General features: G+C 33.3%; 1 protein-coding gene across 9 annotated transcripts in view; it reads right to left on the bottom strand.

Annotated features, from left to right (window-relative positions):
- LOC126778784 (mitogen-activated protein kinase-binding protein 1) overlaps positions 1–17,353 on the bottom strand; it is a 122,243-nt gene that overhangs the window by 88,485 nt on the left and 16,405 nt on the right. For 8 of the 9 annotated variants that reach the window (XM_050502437.1, XM_050502438.1, XM_050502439.1 and 5 more), the window contains exon 2: positions 8,810–9,368. In XM_050502437.1, coding sequence (XP_050358394.1) covers positions 8,810–8,950 — 141 coding nt within the window. In that variant the 5' untranslated portion in view covers positions 8,951–9,368. Of the gene's footprint in view, positions 1–923; positions 1,058–8,809; positions 9,369–17,353 lie in introns of those variants that run through there. The other variant, XM_050502442.1, reaches the window with a different exon arrangement.

Below are 17,353 nucleotides of genomic sequence, written 5' to 3'. Positions count from 1 at the left end.
CATAATTCGTTTGTATTCATTTATTTTCATATTAGAAATACTATTTTTATAATTAAAGTCGAATTTCTATTTCAGACCATACAGTTAGATTTTTAAACAACTAGTATAATTATGAAAATTCTTCGTACGATACGGGGTTACTGAACGGATAGAAGTTTTAAAATGTTTTTCGTTAATTTATATACGAATAATTTTATTAAAAGTGCGTATGACTCAGACTTATACAAAAAAAGTTGATTGGGTAGAAAATTAAGATAAACTTTTCTATTGTTAGATTTAAAAAAAACTTAATTGTCATATCCTCTGTGGCGATTTCTGTCACAATGACTATTTTTAACGTAGACTAACTAAGTTCACGGATATTATAGTATACTTATTATATATGGACGCTCAGATGCTTTTCATTCCAGTACCCAAACAGTCCGATGGAACGGCGATCGCCGAAATTAATCCCAATCCCACTGATTAGCCGCTGTACTTAGTGTTACACTCGTTTGAGTTTAACACTAAGTAACAATCTAAAAGAGAATTAAATGACGATAAACGTAATTAAATTTATACGCCAAATCTGGATTGGTACTTGTGTACCTTATGATCAGCAGCCGTACACGTTAGCGACTAGACCAATGAGTCTAAACACGATACAAGACGAATAGACAGATAGACGTTTTACATTATAACAGTGAGATCAATATAAATTCTACTTTATCATAAACACCCTAAGCTTTATCAAACACTTGGTATATTAGCATTAATATATATATATAATCATATATTTTATAGAATAATAACATTCATCGAAAACATCACAGATCACGTTATCAACTTAACCCGAACGAACATTTAAGACGACCGGAGATAAAACATTTCATATCGTAATATCAAAATTCCAAACGATTCATAAAACGCACAAGATTTCAAACCATTTCAAACGTATCCACTATCCACCGTGGAACACAGCACGGAACACAGACACAAACAGCACAGAACGACAACGAATTTCAAAGACTAATCGTAAAAGAGAAATCTTTTAATTAAAACGTAACGTCTATCGCTCGCGACGGCAGCGGCGACACTGAACGAGTGAATACAACACGGTAGACGGTGAATAGACACAGGGTTGCCATTTGCAAGTAATTCTATTTTATAATTAAACATTTAAATAAAACGATTTATACAAAAAAAATAACTTACTTGTTTAGCAGGAGATTAGTTAAAGAATCCTGTTCTCTTTTTTCGAATAATGACAGAAAGAGACAAATCAATTAACTAAACAGCCGCTAAGCAACGATTATTAATAAGGCCGAAAATAGAGAGAGAAAAAAATTAGAATAATTATATTAAAATTGTATCAAACCATATAATAATCATTTTCATTATATTTTTAGGGACAATATCGTGCTTAATGTGATTTAACTTAAAGAAATATAATACTCATACATAATAAGCAAATAATATATATGTACATTTGTAAATAATGATTTTAAATGACGTATAAATTTTAATGATATGCAAGCATCATTATTTATATAAGAGCCGGTTGGCGTGGTTGGTAGATACTTACCTTTCACGCCAAATGTTGTGGGTACGATTCCCACCCAGGACAGACATTTGTGTGCATGAACATGTCTGTTTATCCTCAGTCTGGGTGTAATTATCTGTATAAGTATGTATTAACAAAAGAAAAGTAGTATATGTAGTATATCAGTTGTCTGGTTTTCATAGCACAAGCTCTGCTTAATTTGGGATCAGATGGCCGTGTGTGAATAATGTTCCAGGATATTATTATTATATACGGGATTTCTAAGAATTTTCAAGTATCAAACACTAAGCGTCGTCAAATGAAGAAAAATGGAGAAAAAGTTTTGGAAAAGGGAGCAGAAAACACACCCAGATCAGGTAGGCTGACAGCCTGAAGAAGACAGCGAGAAACCGCTCGAAGAATAAAGGTAAAATCTTACCTATCTATAGCTTAAGACTTTCCTCGAGAAACGTGCTATCAAACGTAAAAAATAATGAATCAAATCGAACAGATAACTTCTGAGATCAGCACGTCCAAATATACAAATTATATTAATCAATACTTTAATCGAGTACAATCTTTATTTCACAAAATCAATATTAAGTACTACCGGGTCGAAATGTAGATAATTATCGAGAAGAAAGAGAAATTATATGCGAAAAAAAAAACTAAGTAGTCTCTTACTCTTTCTCACGAATTATATTGCAAAGGTATGTTCATTAAATACAATTAAATTATTACATATCCTGAACGAATAAAAACTCCATTTTTTTTTTATAGAATAGGAAGGTGGACGAGCGTATGGGCCACCTGATGGTAAGTGGTCACCAAACGCCCTTAGACATTGGCATTGTAAGAAATGTCAACCATCGCTTATAGCCAATGCGCCACCAACCTTGGGAACTAAGATTTTATGTCCCTTGTGCCTGTAATTACACTGGCTCACTCACCCTTCAAACCGGAACACAACAATATCCATGGTGTTTATCATATATATATATTTTATTAAATAACATGTCTAATTTATATTAATGTTTTTATGTAAAAATATATAATATAAATTAAACAATATCTTCGGAATTTAATTATTATATAAATCAAAAACCTATCCCAAGCGGAAGCGGAATACTGGTGGTAGGGCTTAGGGTCGGTACCACCCACTCATTAGATATTCTACATATATTCTACCGCAAAACAGCAGTACTTGGTATTGATGTGTTCCAGTTTGAAAGGTGAATGAGCCAGTGTCATCACAGGTACATAGGACATAACATCTTAGTTCCCAAAGTTGGTGGCGCATTGGCGATGTAAGCGATTGTTAACATTTCTTACAGTGTCAATGTCAATGGGCGTTGGTGACCACTTACTATCACGTGGACCATTTGCTTGTCCGCCTACCTATTCAATAAAATAAAAAAAAAGCGGAAACATGTTGAAATTATTCCTAACTTCTCATGTTTATATATTTATCACTGCTACTTTATACATGTAAATAAATACGAATATCAAAAATTAACTTACGTAATTACACTTATTTAAAAGCATAGAGCGTAACAAATTCCTTCCATAGTCGTTTTTGAAATTTCTCTAACGCGAACTGACAAGTTACGTTAGCTTTATCAAAATATTTGTTTTGAGAAACGTCGCATGTTTGCTACACTATTCTCTGGAGATCGCACGTTTCTTCAACACTATAATAGTAACTATTTAAAACTTGAGAGTTGTTTTAGTCAAAGACCGTTTGAAACTTTACTTGAATACTGTGAATTCGTATGAATATTTATAAGGTTATTATATGTTTAATTTAAAACTGACTTTGAATGAAAAACATAAATGAAGCACGTTATATCTTAATGCTAGTTCTTTGTAACTTGAACTCACGACCTTCGTTTAAAATCTACGTCTTTATTTACAGAATCATGACGGTTATCAAATGTTTTTATTTACTGGTGGTAGAGCTTTGTGCAAGCTCGTCTGGGTAGGTACCACCCACTCATCAGATATTCTACCGCAAAACAACAGTATTTCGTATTATTGTGTTCCGGTTTGAAGGTTGAGTGAGCTAGTGCAAAATCAGGCACAAGGGACGTAACATCTTAGTTCCCAAGGTTGGTGGCGCATTGGTGATGTAAGCCATGGTTAACATTTCTTACAATGCCAATGTTTATGGGCGTTAGTGACCACTTACCATCAGGTGGCCCATATGCTCGTCCGCCTACCTATTCAATAAAAAAGTGCATAAAACGTAACAAATATATACATATGTCTATAATAATATTCATATGTACATAGTAAACGACACTAATAAATTTTCCTATCCTATGGATGTTGTCATATTAAAAAGGTAATTATGTTAAAATGAAATAAGTGAAAAAAACAAATTATTGAATTTATATTTGTACTAAATTAAATAAATTTTATACACAAACTAGCAACCCTAAAGTGATACGGTTGTGTAAGAATTTATTAGAAATGGCATCGAATATTTAGTGCAAGAACGAATGTAACTAAACTCACATACTTTGTGCATTGAACTCCTAAATTAAATTAAAAACATCGACAGTATTATAATTTGACTATTTTCAACTCTTCATATATAAGCCTATTCCAATCTGCCATTTAATTAAGGAGATATCATTAGTCAATATTTTAATTAATCTATGTATGGATTCGAATTTCATTTTGTATGTCGATTAAGTCTTATCGTACTTTGAAAGTAAAATTAAAGTGTTTTATTATTTATATCTGACGAGCCGGTTGGCGTGGTTGGTAGAACACTTGCCTTTCACGCCAAAGGTTGTGGGTTCGATTCCCACCCAGGACCGACATTTGTGTGCATGAACATGTCTGTTTATCCTCAGTCTGGGTGTAATTATCTATATAAGTATGTATTTACAAAAAAAAAGTAGTATATGTAATATATCAGTTGTCTGGTTTCCATAGCACAAGCTTTGTACAAGCTTAATTTGGGATCAGATGGCCGTGTGTTAAAAATGTCCCAGGATATTATTATTATTATTAATCAATAACTGTTTGTAGTGCATAATATAGCAGAGCTATTAGCAAATCGCATGGAATATGTAACAAATCTAAAGTGTGTTTATGTTTACAACTTATTAGATTGTAAAAATAATGATTAATTTATAGGTCCGGTTTTATTAAACGTAACAAACATATAAAATTCCTGATATTCTCCTCCAACTAAGTCGCAAACTTGTCCTAGGAGTGGTTACGACAATTTCCCAGGGGAACAGTACCGATGCTGCAAGTTTTCTTATCGCTAGGCTACCCATATAGCTTTAACAGTTTATTTATTTAAATTACAATATAGTTTAGTTATTTATTTATTTATTTTTAGGAAGACAAAAAGTTACAAAGTACTCATAATATTAACAAATTAAAAAAAAACACACACAAACCAATCGAGTCTTCACAAGTAAGTAAATCTAAATTAATTACATAGCTGATTGTAATTTATGTTATAAATATATAATTGTACATGATTATTACGTGTATTATTTTTTAAATGATGAAAATGAGTACCTACCGAGCTTCTTGCTGGTTCTTTTTTACGTCGGTTACATTTATCTTGTAATGACGATTGTACTCGAATGAAGAGTATTACATCAAAAACATAAATGTGAAATGAGAGCCAAGTTCAATAATATGATATATGGCTTGATTGTTGATTTCAACGACAAAAGAAGTGAGATCTGAATGGGTGCAAAATTCAATGGTCAGTCTTGAAATTTAAGTCTTGAAACAATGTATTTTATAAAAACTTAAAATATAATTTCTTCTTATAACTTAGGATAATATATTGACGCCCGAGGTCTGACTTGGCTATTTCTCATATACGAATTATTAATAAGTCCCTACTGAAACAGTCATGGAGTCAGCCAAATTTTCGAAAGGAAAAAATAAGAAATTACAGCTTTAGAACTTGCAAAGGCTTTAAGATAATTGACTTTGACTTTAAAAATAAAATCGAGTAAAATGTTATCTACAGTCTTTATTAATAAAACTATCTGCTCCGCACGGTTTAACCCCCGTCAGAGGTTACTGCTCTGGCCCCGTGATTCAGCTAAATCCAAGATTAGCGAGTTCAAACAAGTAACTTATTCAGCTTTATATATATATATATATATATATATATATATATATATATATACATATATATATATTAATATTAAAACATAGCTAATGCACATAATATTGTCTTTATTTCAATATAGATATTGAATCCAAAATTTACTGGTGGTAGAGCTTTGTGCAAGCTCGTCTGGGTAGGTACCACCCACTCATTATATATATATATATATATATATATATTAATATTAAAACATAGCTAATGCACATAATATTGTCTTTATTTCAATATAGATATTGAATCCAAAGTTTACTGGTGGTAGAGCTTTGTGCAAGCTCGTCTGGGTAGGTACCACCCACTCATCAGATATTCTACCGCAAAACAGCAGTACTTATTATTGTTGTGTTCCGGTTTGAAGGGAGAGTGAGCCAGTGTAATTACAGGCGAAAGGGACATAAAATCTTATCCCAAGGTTGGTGGCGCATTGGCTATGCAAGCGATGGTTGACATTTCTTACAATGCCAATGTCTAAGGGCGTTTGGTGACCACTTAACATCAGGTGGCCCATATGCTCGTCCGTCTTCCTATTTTATAAAAAAAAAAAAAAACATAACGCTTAGGGAACACTAACAGACAAACCATCATACATAAATTATATATAATATAGTTAATTCAAACATAGTTTCCATAAATATATATTGATTTCATATATACACAGTTGTCTCAGTTTTATCGACACCATATTATGAAATATATGTAAATACATTCAAGTAATTATACATAAAATATGATAATAATTATATGTTATTGTTTTATTTTTTATTCAGCTTCATTAGCCAATTAAATCAAAATGTACTCTATATAATATAGGCTTTTACGAGCCCCTTTATAATTGTAATTTTACTGTAACTGTAACAGCCTGTTAATGTCCCACTGCTGGGCTAAGGCCTCCTCTCCCTTTTGAGGAGAAGGTTTGGAGCTTATTCCACCACGCTGCTCCAATGCGGGTTGGTAGAATACACATGTGGCATAATTTCAATGAAATTCGACACATGCAGGTTTTCTCACGATGTTTTCCTTCACCGTCAAGCACGAGATGAATTAAAATAAACTTACTTTAAATAATATTCATTTACATAAATATATTTTATATACTATTAAAAAAGAGATTGAGAACTGAAGATCGAGCTCAGTGGCGTGCCATTGGAGAGGCCTCCAGCAGTTGACGACAAAAGGATGATGATACTATTAAAAAAATACATATGCCATTTCTAAAATGATTTGGTCTATGGTCATATTATATCAAAAGTTAAATGACGGACAAACGGTGTTTTGTACCGTTTACTACGTATTGTTTTAAGTTTTCACGTCTGGCGTTTTAATCGCTGCACTTCTATGTAACCCCGCTGGATCTACTACCCATTTACACAGGTTTGATTCTCACTGGAGGCATGGTGTAACGTTTCAAGATTTTATTTTTTTGCAAAATATTGTTGATGTTAGTAATGTAAGCTTATGCCGTTTTAGCACAAATAAATTTATTATTTTTTTAAATGTTTAAATTTTAATCTGAAATGTGATTCGGCCCTTTTAGCACCAGGTCACGGAATCTTAAAAAAGAATTAAGCACATGAAATTTCAATTCAAATTTAATTGCCTTAACAACTAGGGTTCGGCTTAACCACCACGGCTCTTACAATAACCCTGCGTGGCATGAATATAAAAAGCAGGGTTATATATATTATATATAAATTTTTTATATATATATATATTGTATTAATAGATACATACGTGTTGTAGACGGAACACGTTAACTAATGTATTAAAACTAATCGAAGCAAAGTGACCTTCAATTAGACAAGTATAAAACTGATTGCATATGTATATCTTATTGTCACGTTAATTAAACGTCGCATGCAGGTCCGGTGCAGATGTGTTTACAGAACGATTGTCGTAAAAATCCCAAACGATTCTATCTCAAAACGGTTAACTGTCATATATATACTTACCGTGAAGTGAAGTATATAAGTATATCAGCTTGGAGACGTTTTTGTATTTGTAGTAGTGCACACTCATCAGCAAATAAATAAAAAAATTATATAAAAAAATACTGATAAATGTCATTTAATTACGACTCAATACGTTTTCTTGTATTAGAATTAGGTATGCAGGCTGGCAAATGGACAACCTGACATTAATTGGTCATCGTCACTGACATTGATACTGTAAAAAATATTAATAAGGAATAATCACTTTTTTATAGAATAGGTAGGCGGACGAACATATGAGCCACCCGATGGTAAGTGGTCACCAACGCCCATAGTCAAATCGGAAGCTTTTTCTTACCAATTAACGTCTTGAACCAAATGTTCACAAAATTTCATCCAAACTCTTAAAACTGTTAAGCTTTTCTCGGTTTCTTTTGAAGTTATCTCATAATTAAAAAGTAAATAATACATTATACAACGTCGCTAAGATTCGCTAGAGCAAAAAAAAAACGCTTTGAGCCACCACTCCGCAATATGAAGAACACTTCAACGGCACATCAGACGCCTTGAGATTTCAACTAAGAGCCATTATGATACACCACATTATCTGAAGGCTATAAGAATAATATATATAAGCGACTACCGACAGCGCTAAAAAATAGTATATTTTGGGTGTACTTCCGAATAGCAAATACCGTCGTAATCTGAATTTTCGTATACATAATTGGTACGGGCTTCTCAAAAGTTTATCCAAATCATTAATGGTTTAAGCCTGTTCGTATCTACAACTTAAATTCTGACCTACACAAATCGCAATCGCTAAATGTTTATGACGACATTTTTTTAAGTACAATATTTCTAGTTATAATTTTGGAAAATGTACACAAAACAAATTATTATAGTCTATTCCAAGAAAATATTCAAATTTGACGTTGAATTGACGCGATATTGGTCGAGATCTTGAATAATTTATGGTATTTATTACGGAGTCGCGAAAAAATGCCGTTTTGAATGTCGCAAAAGTTGTCGGAGAAGTAATAGTTAAGTGTAATAGAGTTGTATTTTAAATAATAAAAACTATTCGTAGTGCACTTTAGTAAAGTTATTAGCATATCGCACGGTATATGTAAATGTAAGGATTATTTTATGATTTTATTTCTTATAGATGACTCTATAATATTTAATACAAGAAAAATATAAAAAACTCACCCGATCCGATATAGCCTCTTCCATTTTCCCGCGCTTTAAACCAGGCGCGCGTATAACGTTCACCGCTGGCGCCACGACGGCGGGCGGGGGAACGTTGCCGCCAACGCCCGCCGCACCAACCGGTATATAACCGGCCTCCATTCTAAGCAGACATCGCCGCTCGACAATAGATGGCGCTGTACGCTATTTATGAACAAATCAATTCCACATAGCAGAAAAAGACACCCGAAAAAATTAATCTAAGTCTTATTCATTTGTAAGATCACATCAAATCACTATATGGACGTATATTAATGTTCATGTCACTAGCCATTTTAAAGGAACTGTTTTTATATACATATAGTTTCGTTTGAGCGTATTAGGAACGGATAATTTATTACACTATTATCACTTTTCGCACAATTCACGGAAGATTAAACACAAAAAAATATTATATAGATCGAAAACACTGTCAACACAACACACTGCAAAGCACGTCCACACGACAACGGTTAGCGGCGGTCTGTCTATACGATACAATGCTCTTCGAACATGTGTTTTCCCTTTCTCGCGTTACTACCTGGAAAAGAGAGACAGGTATATTATTATAATAATTTACATGTGAATGATACTAGTTCGTAGAACATCGTAAATTTCGTGCAATCAAAGATCAAGGTTCTCAATGGATGGGTGTCATCGATGCTTACTTAAGATAAAAGACTAATATACAAATATGTACGCCCATGGTCCAATTCTTTCTATGGATATATTTCGCAAATTTATTATACAAAAGTACAGTCAAGTATATTGCAAAAGGAGGTTAACCTCAAATATTTTTAAATATAACTAGCTACGTTTATAAGTGGTAATGTGATAGACATAAGGCGCTGTAAGAAATATTAATTATCCTTAAGAAATAACAATATAACATCCTTAGGAAATAAGATGTTACGTCTCTTGTGCCTGTAATTACACTGTCTCATCCTTGACCCTACAAAGACATTTTATAAGTCAAATTCAAAGTCAATTGAAGTTGTGTTCAAAAATAAGCAGTCAGATTTTCCCGCCCTTACAACTGACAGTTTTTTTTTTAATCCAATAAAAACGGTCAATGCGTAGCCAAACATATACTGTCACTCAGAAAACTTCGAATTTAGAACAATGTCATATAAACTGTTATTATTAATTAGTCATGCACAAAACATTCGTACATAAATATTTGAATGTTCTCCTACGTGACATTTACTAAATACATTAACACTAAAGCTGACACTAAATTTAAAGCCATTAACAAATATATATATATATGTTCGAGTTATCAGACTTATTACTGTTATAACCTTATTATTACTAATGTTATAAATGCCAAACTTTGTTGTTGAGAGTTTGTTCGTTTGTTATGCTTTCACGTGGCAAATCCTCTTGTAATTTTGCATACATATTTTCAAGTGTACCGAGAAGGACATAGACTAGCTCCCCCTTCAAACACGGGCGAAGCCTTGGGCAGAGACTAGTGCAGTATAATTGAATTTTTTGTATTAATTAGAAAATCCACAAATCCACTAGGATACTTCTAAGACTGTTGGTACATAAGTAACTAAATTTTTTACTCGAGTCAAAACCTTCAAGGTCGCAAAGAATCTTCTTTTTTTTTTTTTAATATCTAACAAAAGGTCCAATTTAAAAGGTTATTTTGTTGATACTATTTTAAAAGGGAAGATCAGCAGTGTCCGAATGGAGGTATAGAGAAATAATTAATTGTAGTATTAAGAGTGTAAAATAAGCTTAAGAGAATACTAAAATGACGTAATCAAAGCGGACATATATGTCGATAGAGAAATGTATTAATTAATATTAATTTTAACATATATATATATTTGAAAGAGGTCTTAATAAATAAAGAAAATTCAATAGTTAGTGTAAATCCGACCTTTGTTACATAACAAATTATAAAATAAAAAAATTGGTAGATACGGCTTCGCTTACGTCACCGTCAGATTTATTGATAATCGTAATTGCATACGATATCTAAAGGTGCGTTTCTACTGATAAATTTAACAATTACTATTGAGGTTTACTTAAGAAATTTATTTCCTAAAAAAGAACAAAGTCCACTTAAACAGGAAATACCATTAAATATAAAGTACTATACCATAACTTATGTCTACATTTTGTGTCAGTAAATAATTTTTTAATATTTTTGAATATATTAATAGAATTTTCATTTATAACGTATTTTGGTAATTAATTGTAAAGCTGTGCTCCTTCAAATACTATTGTTTTCGTGCCATACTTAGTTCGGAATTTGGGTAATTCGATTTTACGTCGGTTTCTAGTAAGATGAGAACGGGTTTTAGCTTGGAAGGTAATTTGTGAATGTGTGGTGTTACAATTATTATTTATATATAACGAGTGTTCACTAAAAATTACCGAACGCATTTCCATACGGTTTCCATCAATGGACGAAGTGATTCATGAGGAAGACCAAGGTGTATCATTCATTAAGGTTTTGTATAAATTGGTTAATATATGACGATGATTGTTGAAGATATCAGAACAAATCATGCCGATTAGCATTATTGGAGTGCCGCGTAAAACATAAGTTATATTTTTATATAGATCAATATACTACGTGCGAAACCGATACGCTTTGCTAGTATATAGATATTTCAGAAACCTACATATATATATATATATATATATATATATATATATATGTTTATCTACTACAGACGAACAGTAGTTGTCACTTTTCCTTTTGTGTATACGAAGCAAAACATTACAAATCTTCAAAACAAATTGCAAACTTACGAACGATCGTATCAACAAACTTCGATACATTCGTCTATCAAGTTTTTATTTATTTATATATTGAAATAGTTACACCATCGATTTATATTCAAATAAAACAGCAGTACTTAGTATTGTTGTGTTCCGGTTCGATGAGTGAGTGAGCCAGCGTAATTACAAGCACAAGGGACATAACATCTTAGTTCCCAAAGTTGGTGGTGCATTGGCGATGTAAGCGATGGTTAACATTTCATTCAATGCCAATGTCTATAGGCGGTGGTGACGACTTACAATCAGGTGGCCCATCTGCCTACCTATTCAATAAAAAAATCACAGAACACTTAAAATTAACAACTAAAACAGATAATCTTACGAGTTGATACGCTTTGAAAGGTGTAAACGACGTTAAGACTTATTGATTTTAAACATGAACTATTCGCTTCCAGGCCATTTCAAATAAAAAAAAAACATTATTCTGTTATTGTGTAAATTGTCTATGATTGTAAAATATGAGATATTAAAAAAAAAACCGCCGGGTTTCTTTCACCGGTTCTCCTCGGGTCTGAGGTGTTTGTTTCCGAACCAGGTTTATGACAGTTAATAAGGTCACAGTTAATAAGGTTTTATGACAATTAATAAGTAAGTGAAACGCTTCTATATTGAATGAAGATTTTTGAATTGGACTTTGACATTTTTACTTTGACTCGATTCATCACGAAGGCACAATCACAAACGTACAATATTAATTATATATGAGTCATTTGCCCTCCTGGCGAATATAAAAAAAAAAGTACATCATACCGAATCTTAACTAATGTTGTAAATGCGAAGTTTTTTGTTTTTTTTAAATTGTTCGTGTGTCATAGCAATTAAACCAATCATTATGTAATTTGGTATACACGTCAGGGATACTCTGTCACCCGTAGCACGCGGTCGAAAACTAGTCAGAAATATATTTAATATCAAGATTTAAGTTCGATTTTGATCTCTATTTCAATGGAGTTAATGAAATATGTAATCTATTGAATGTATGTTAGGTTTAGGCAGATGTCTAGGTACGTTTAAATGCTGAAACGACAGTAATCTATTTGAAGTCAACAATATCAAAACATTTACGAGTATTTCAACGATGAAATTGCAGAAAACCTATACTAATATTATGAATGCAAAAGCAACAGCTGTCTGTTACGCTTTCATTACTAAACCGATTTTGATGAAATTCGGTATGACCTTGACTCCCAAGGAAGAGCATAGTTTTTTTTATACCTTACACCAGCTCCTCCCCCCTAACACACGGGCGAAGCCGCGGCTAAACATTATTATTATATAAATATACTATTATACGACGAGCCGATTGACGTGGTTGGTAGATACTTGCTTTTCACGCCGCAGATCGTGGGTTCGATTCCCACCCAGGACAGACATTTGTGTGCATGAACATGTCTGTTTGTCCTGAGTCTGGGTGTAATTATCTATATAAGTATGTATTTACAAAAGAAAAATAGTATATGTAGTATATCAGTTGTCTGCTTTCCATATTACAAGCTCTGTACAAGCTTAATTTTGGATCAGCTGTCCGTGTGTGAAAAATGTCCCAGGATATTATTATTATTATTATATGTACGTGAACACGTTTATCTTTAAAATAGATAGATGGTAAGTGGTCACCATCACCTATAAATTTGCACTGTAAGAAACATTAACCCTCCCTTTTATCGCCATTGCGTCACCACTCACTTACACTGGCTTGCTCACCCTTATGTATCTTCGATTGGAATAGTCCATAGACTACGTACTGCCTGCCATGCGTTGCAATATACTATATAAAATTTATTATCCGACACGATTTGTCCGTCCGTGTAAACTTTCATAATGATCGGAGTTTGATCCCGTATGACCATAGTTTTACCAATATATATATAAGATAATCATGAAGCCGAGATGGCCCAGTGGTAAGAACGCGTGAATCTTAACCGATGATCGTGGGTTCAAACCCGGGCAAGCACCACTGAATTTTCATGTGCTTAATTTGTGTATATAATTCATCTCGTGCTTAACGGTGAAGGAAAACATCGTGAGGAAACCTGCATGTGTCTAATTTCATTGAAATTCTGCCACATGTGTATTCTACCAACCCGCATTGGAGCAGCGTGGTGGAATAAGCTCCAAACCTTCTCCTCAAAAGGGAGAGGAGGCCTTAGCCCAGCAGTGGGACATTAACAGGCTGTTTACTTACTATATAAGATAATCAGTCCACGGCTAATGTCCTAAAAAATCCTAACTTTACCGGACCATTATATTCATTTCAAAGATAAAAACTATAATATATACATGAAGCATATGCTTTAAATTTTAGAGTATTTTTTTACAAAAGGTGATCTATAGAATAATGGTAGAGAAGACCAGGACATGAATTAATTATAGTCCCAATTTTGCAAATACTGCGTAATTTTGAAACTCGGTATGTAATATCACAATTTTCTCTGACTTTGCGAAACAACCTGATAGCGACCGTCTATATACCGTACGTAACTAGCGGCTCGCCCCAACTTCGTTCGAGTAGACAATTACTTATGCGTTGATATTTTATAGGAAAACTTTTGATTTTATGTCTTGGGTTACATTATTGCAATTTTCGTAGGGATCCCTAATTTACGTACGCTGATAATGAAGCTTTCTGTATGTGAAAGCAATTTTAAAACAAGTTGAGTAGTTTTTCAAACAAGCATATAAAAAAATCTAAGCTTATATCTTTATTATAACATCATATCATATTTACCGTAAGCGAACAATGGGCAATCAAAGGCGGGGCTAAGAACTAGTGTAGCAGAAAATAATAAAATTGTTGATTATTCAAATTAAATCCGAAACAAACGACATTAGAACGTCACGACGAATCGATTTGTAGCCACCGGTGCGTGTCGAGAGAAAATACCGTGCCTTTCTTGATACGGGCGGTGTATTCGATATTGATTCATTATTAATTAAAAATAAAGTACTATAAAATTATTATATAATTAATATCGACCGCTTCGTTGGTCTAGTGACTAGATGTAGACCCGTGGTTTTGTGGGTTCAAATTCCAGATTGGGCCAATAGTTATAGAGTTTTTTTGACAAAAATTCTCAGTAGAAGCCCGGAGTCTGGAAGTTGGAAGTGTATACATACTCGTGCCTCGGAAAGCACGTAAAACCGTTGCACCTGCACCTGAACTCTTTCGTCGTCGAGTCGTGTGGGGTTGCCGTCCCATCGGCATTTAATATGTTCGGCGCAGTTGGCTAATCTCTCTTGAGACTTGCCGCCGCGGCCGAAATCGGTCAGGGGGACATCATATAGTGAATATAATTTTTTTAATACGAATGTTACCTATTCTGGTTTTAAAGAAATTACTAACATTCCTATTTACACCTCCAATTAGGCGTAAAGCTAGTGTCAGCAGTGATGACGAAAAAAGCTTAAGAACTCAGGATCGAAGCTGCCATTGTACATCGCTAGACGAACCGCAAACCATTGCACTACAGCTCCTTCATTGAGATTGAGCCACAATATACATTGTCTTTTTGTTATAGTGATATTTTTTTTTTTGGTAAAAAAAGTAAGGATTCCTTTATTTCGAGTGAACAAAAGGCTTATTGCGTTTGTAAATTACTCATCCTTTGTTTCAAACTCATTCATACAGGTGTTTTTATTGACGTCATATACTACGTAATAGAACTTGGAAATCGAGATGTCCAGTGGCTAGAACACGTGAATCTTAACCGTAGATTGCGAACCTTTTATATTTGTTTATAATTTTTAAGTGAAAGAGAACATCGTGAGAAAACCTGTACGTGACAAACGAAAATATAACTTAAGTGTATCGATTAAAAGCTGAAATTAATTATTATAAAATGCATTACCAATTTTTTTAATAACTTCTAAATTTTTAATAATTTCAATTATGATTACGATATTTCTTATTGTTTTTTTATTGATTTTTATTATAACAATGATATTAATTATTACATTAATTTATGAATCTGGAAGTGAAGTGTATTAATTATAATATTGTTTTTTAAGTTATTTTGTAACTGCACTGTATACGTATGTTGTAAGTGTGCTTTACAAATAAATAAATTTAAAAAAAAACTTGAAGAGCCGAGATGGCCCAGTGGTAAGAACGCGTGAATCTTAACCGATGATCGTGGGTTCAAACCCGGGCAAGCACCACTGAATTTTCATGTGCTTAATTTGTGATTATAATTCATCTCGTGCTTTACGGTGAAGGAAAACATCGTGAGGAAACCTGCATGTGTCTAATTTCACTGAAATTCTGCCACATGTGAATTCTACCAACCCGCATTGGAGCAGCGTGGTGGAATAAGCTCCAAACCTTCTCCTCAAAAAGAGGAGAGGAGGCCTTTAGCCCAGCAGTGGGACATTCACGGGCTGTGACGGTTTTTATAATTCATCTCGTGCTTGACGGTGAAAGAAAACATCGTAAGGAATGCATGCATGTTTCTAATTTCACTGAAATTCTGCTACATGTGTGCCACAACCACCCCGCATTGGTACTCTCCTCAAAAGAAGAAGTGGAGGCCTTAGCCAAGCAGTAGGACGTTCACAGGTAAAAAAAAACTTAGAAACACTGTTTATCGTTTCCAATACAATAAGAACAAAAATCTATTTGTATTCAAAGTGGCACCGAAAAATTGCTAAAATAAAAAATATATATATTTTTGGATAGTAATTATAAGTGTAGAAAAGATTGTATAAGATCAATTTAAATGATAATGTATCCGTCGATTCAATCAGCACTGACTTTCTCTTTCGACAAACAATTTAGATATTGTTCAGCCTAAGGCTATAAACAATAGTATTTTATCTGTTCATAGAATCTACACGTTCTTCGAATTTGATCTTATATTATTTAAATACTTAAGAAATAATTGGAGCTATAGCCTAGATTAATATTTTTTCACGATCACATAAATCGAATATTTTCCAGCTCTCACTGCTGCACAACGTGCCTGTTATTAATGCTTTCTCTTGAAGAATTAATTATAACATTTTATAAAACTCAAGATTGCTACTAAAAAAATGGATTTTTTTTGAGTAAAGAACCAACGGTTTAACATGCTCCATAACACGGAAGTGTGAACACAGAAAACTCCCTCACTCCTTATATACCTAACACCTGACACCACCCCATCACTCATACATACAAACTTAAAATTATATAGAATTATATTAGAATTTCTTTAAAAAATTTGTAGACGCATCAAATGCGACGTCATCAACGGTAACGACATCGGAAACTGTCAACGGAGTATGCTCTACTTGGCACGCAATTTGCTGTATGTAGAGCATATTTTTTTTAAATAATAGTTTTTTTAAGTTGATTTCGCTGATAAATAAATTAATAAATAGTTGAATATGCCAACCTCTCTACTTCAGTTCGAAAGATACAAATTTTAAAATTACATATATTTTTTTGTTTATAATGTACGTGCTTAGCACGGCTATAATTAGGGTCTACAAATATCGTCAGAGCGTCACGGTAGCATGCGCAAGCGATCCCGCGGCGCTCCTCGTTAAGACGGAAAGGGTACCGCTGGTTTTTTAGTGGGTATTCCGATGTTCGGGGCGCACTCGGCGCCTTGGACACCGGCGAGTCCCACATACCCCGGACTGTTCCCGTGGGGGAAATGTGTAATGCGTTTTTCCAAATTCCAGGTAAATACAAATAGCAAGTCTACAAATAGCAAGTAATAACTTATTAGTGTAATGGTATTT

The sequence above is a fragment of the Nymphalis io genome, chromosome 27, assembly GCF_905147045.1.
Source record: "Nymphalis io chromosome 27, ilAglIoxx1.1, whole genome shotgun sequence".
Taxonomy (NCBI): Eukaryota; Metazoa; Arthropoda; class Insecta; order Lepidoptera; family Nymphalidae; genus Nymphalis; species Nymphalis io.
This window is presented reverse-complemented; position numbering and strand designations above follow the sequence as displayed.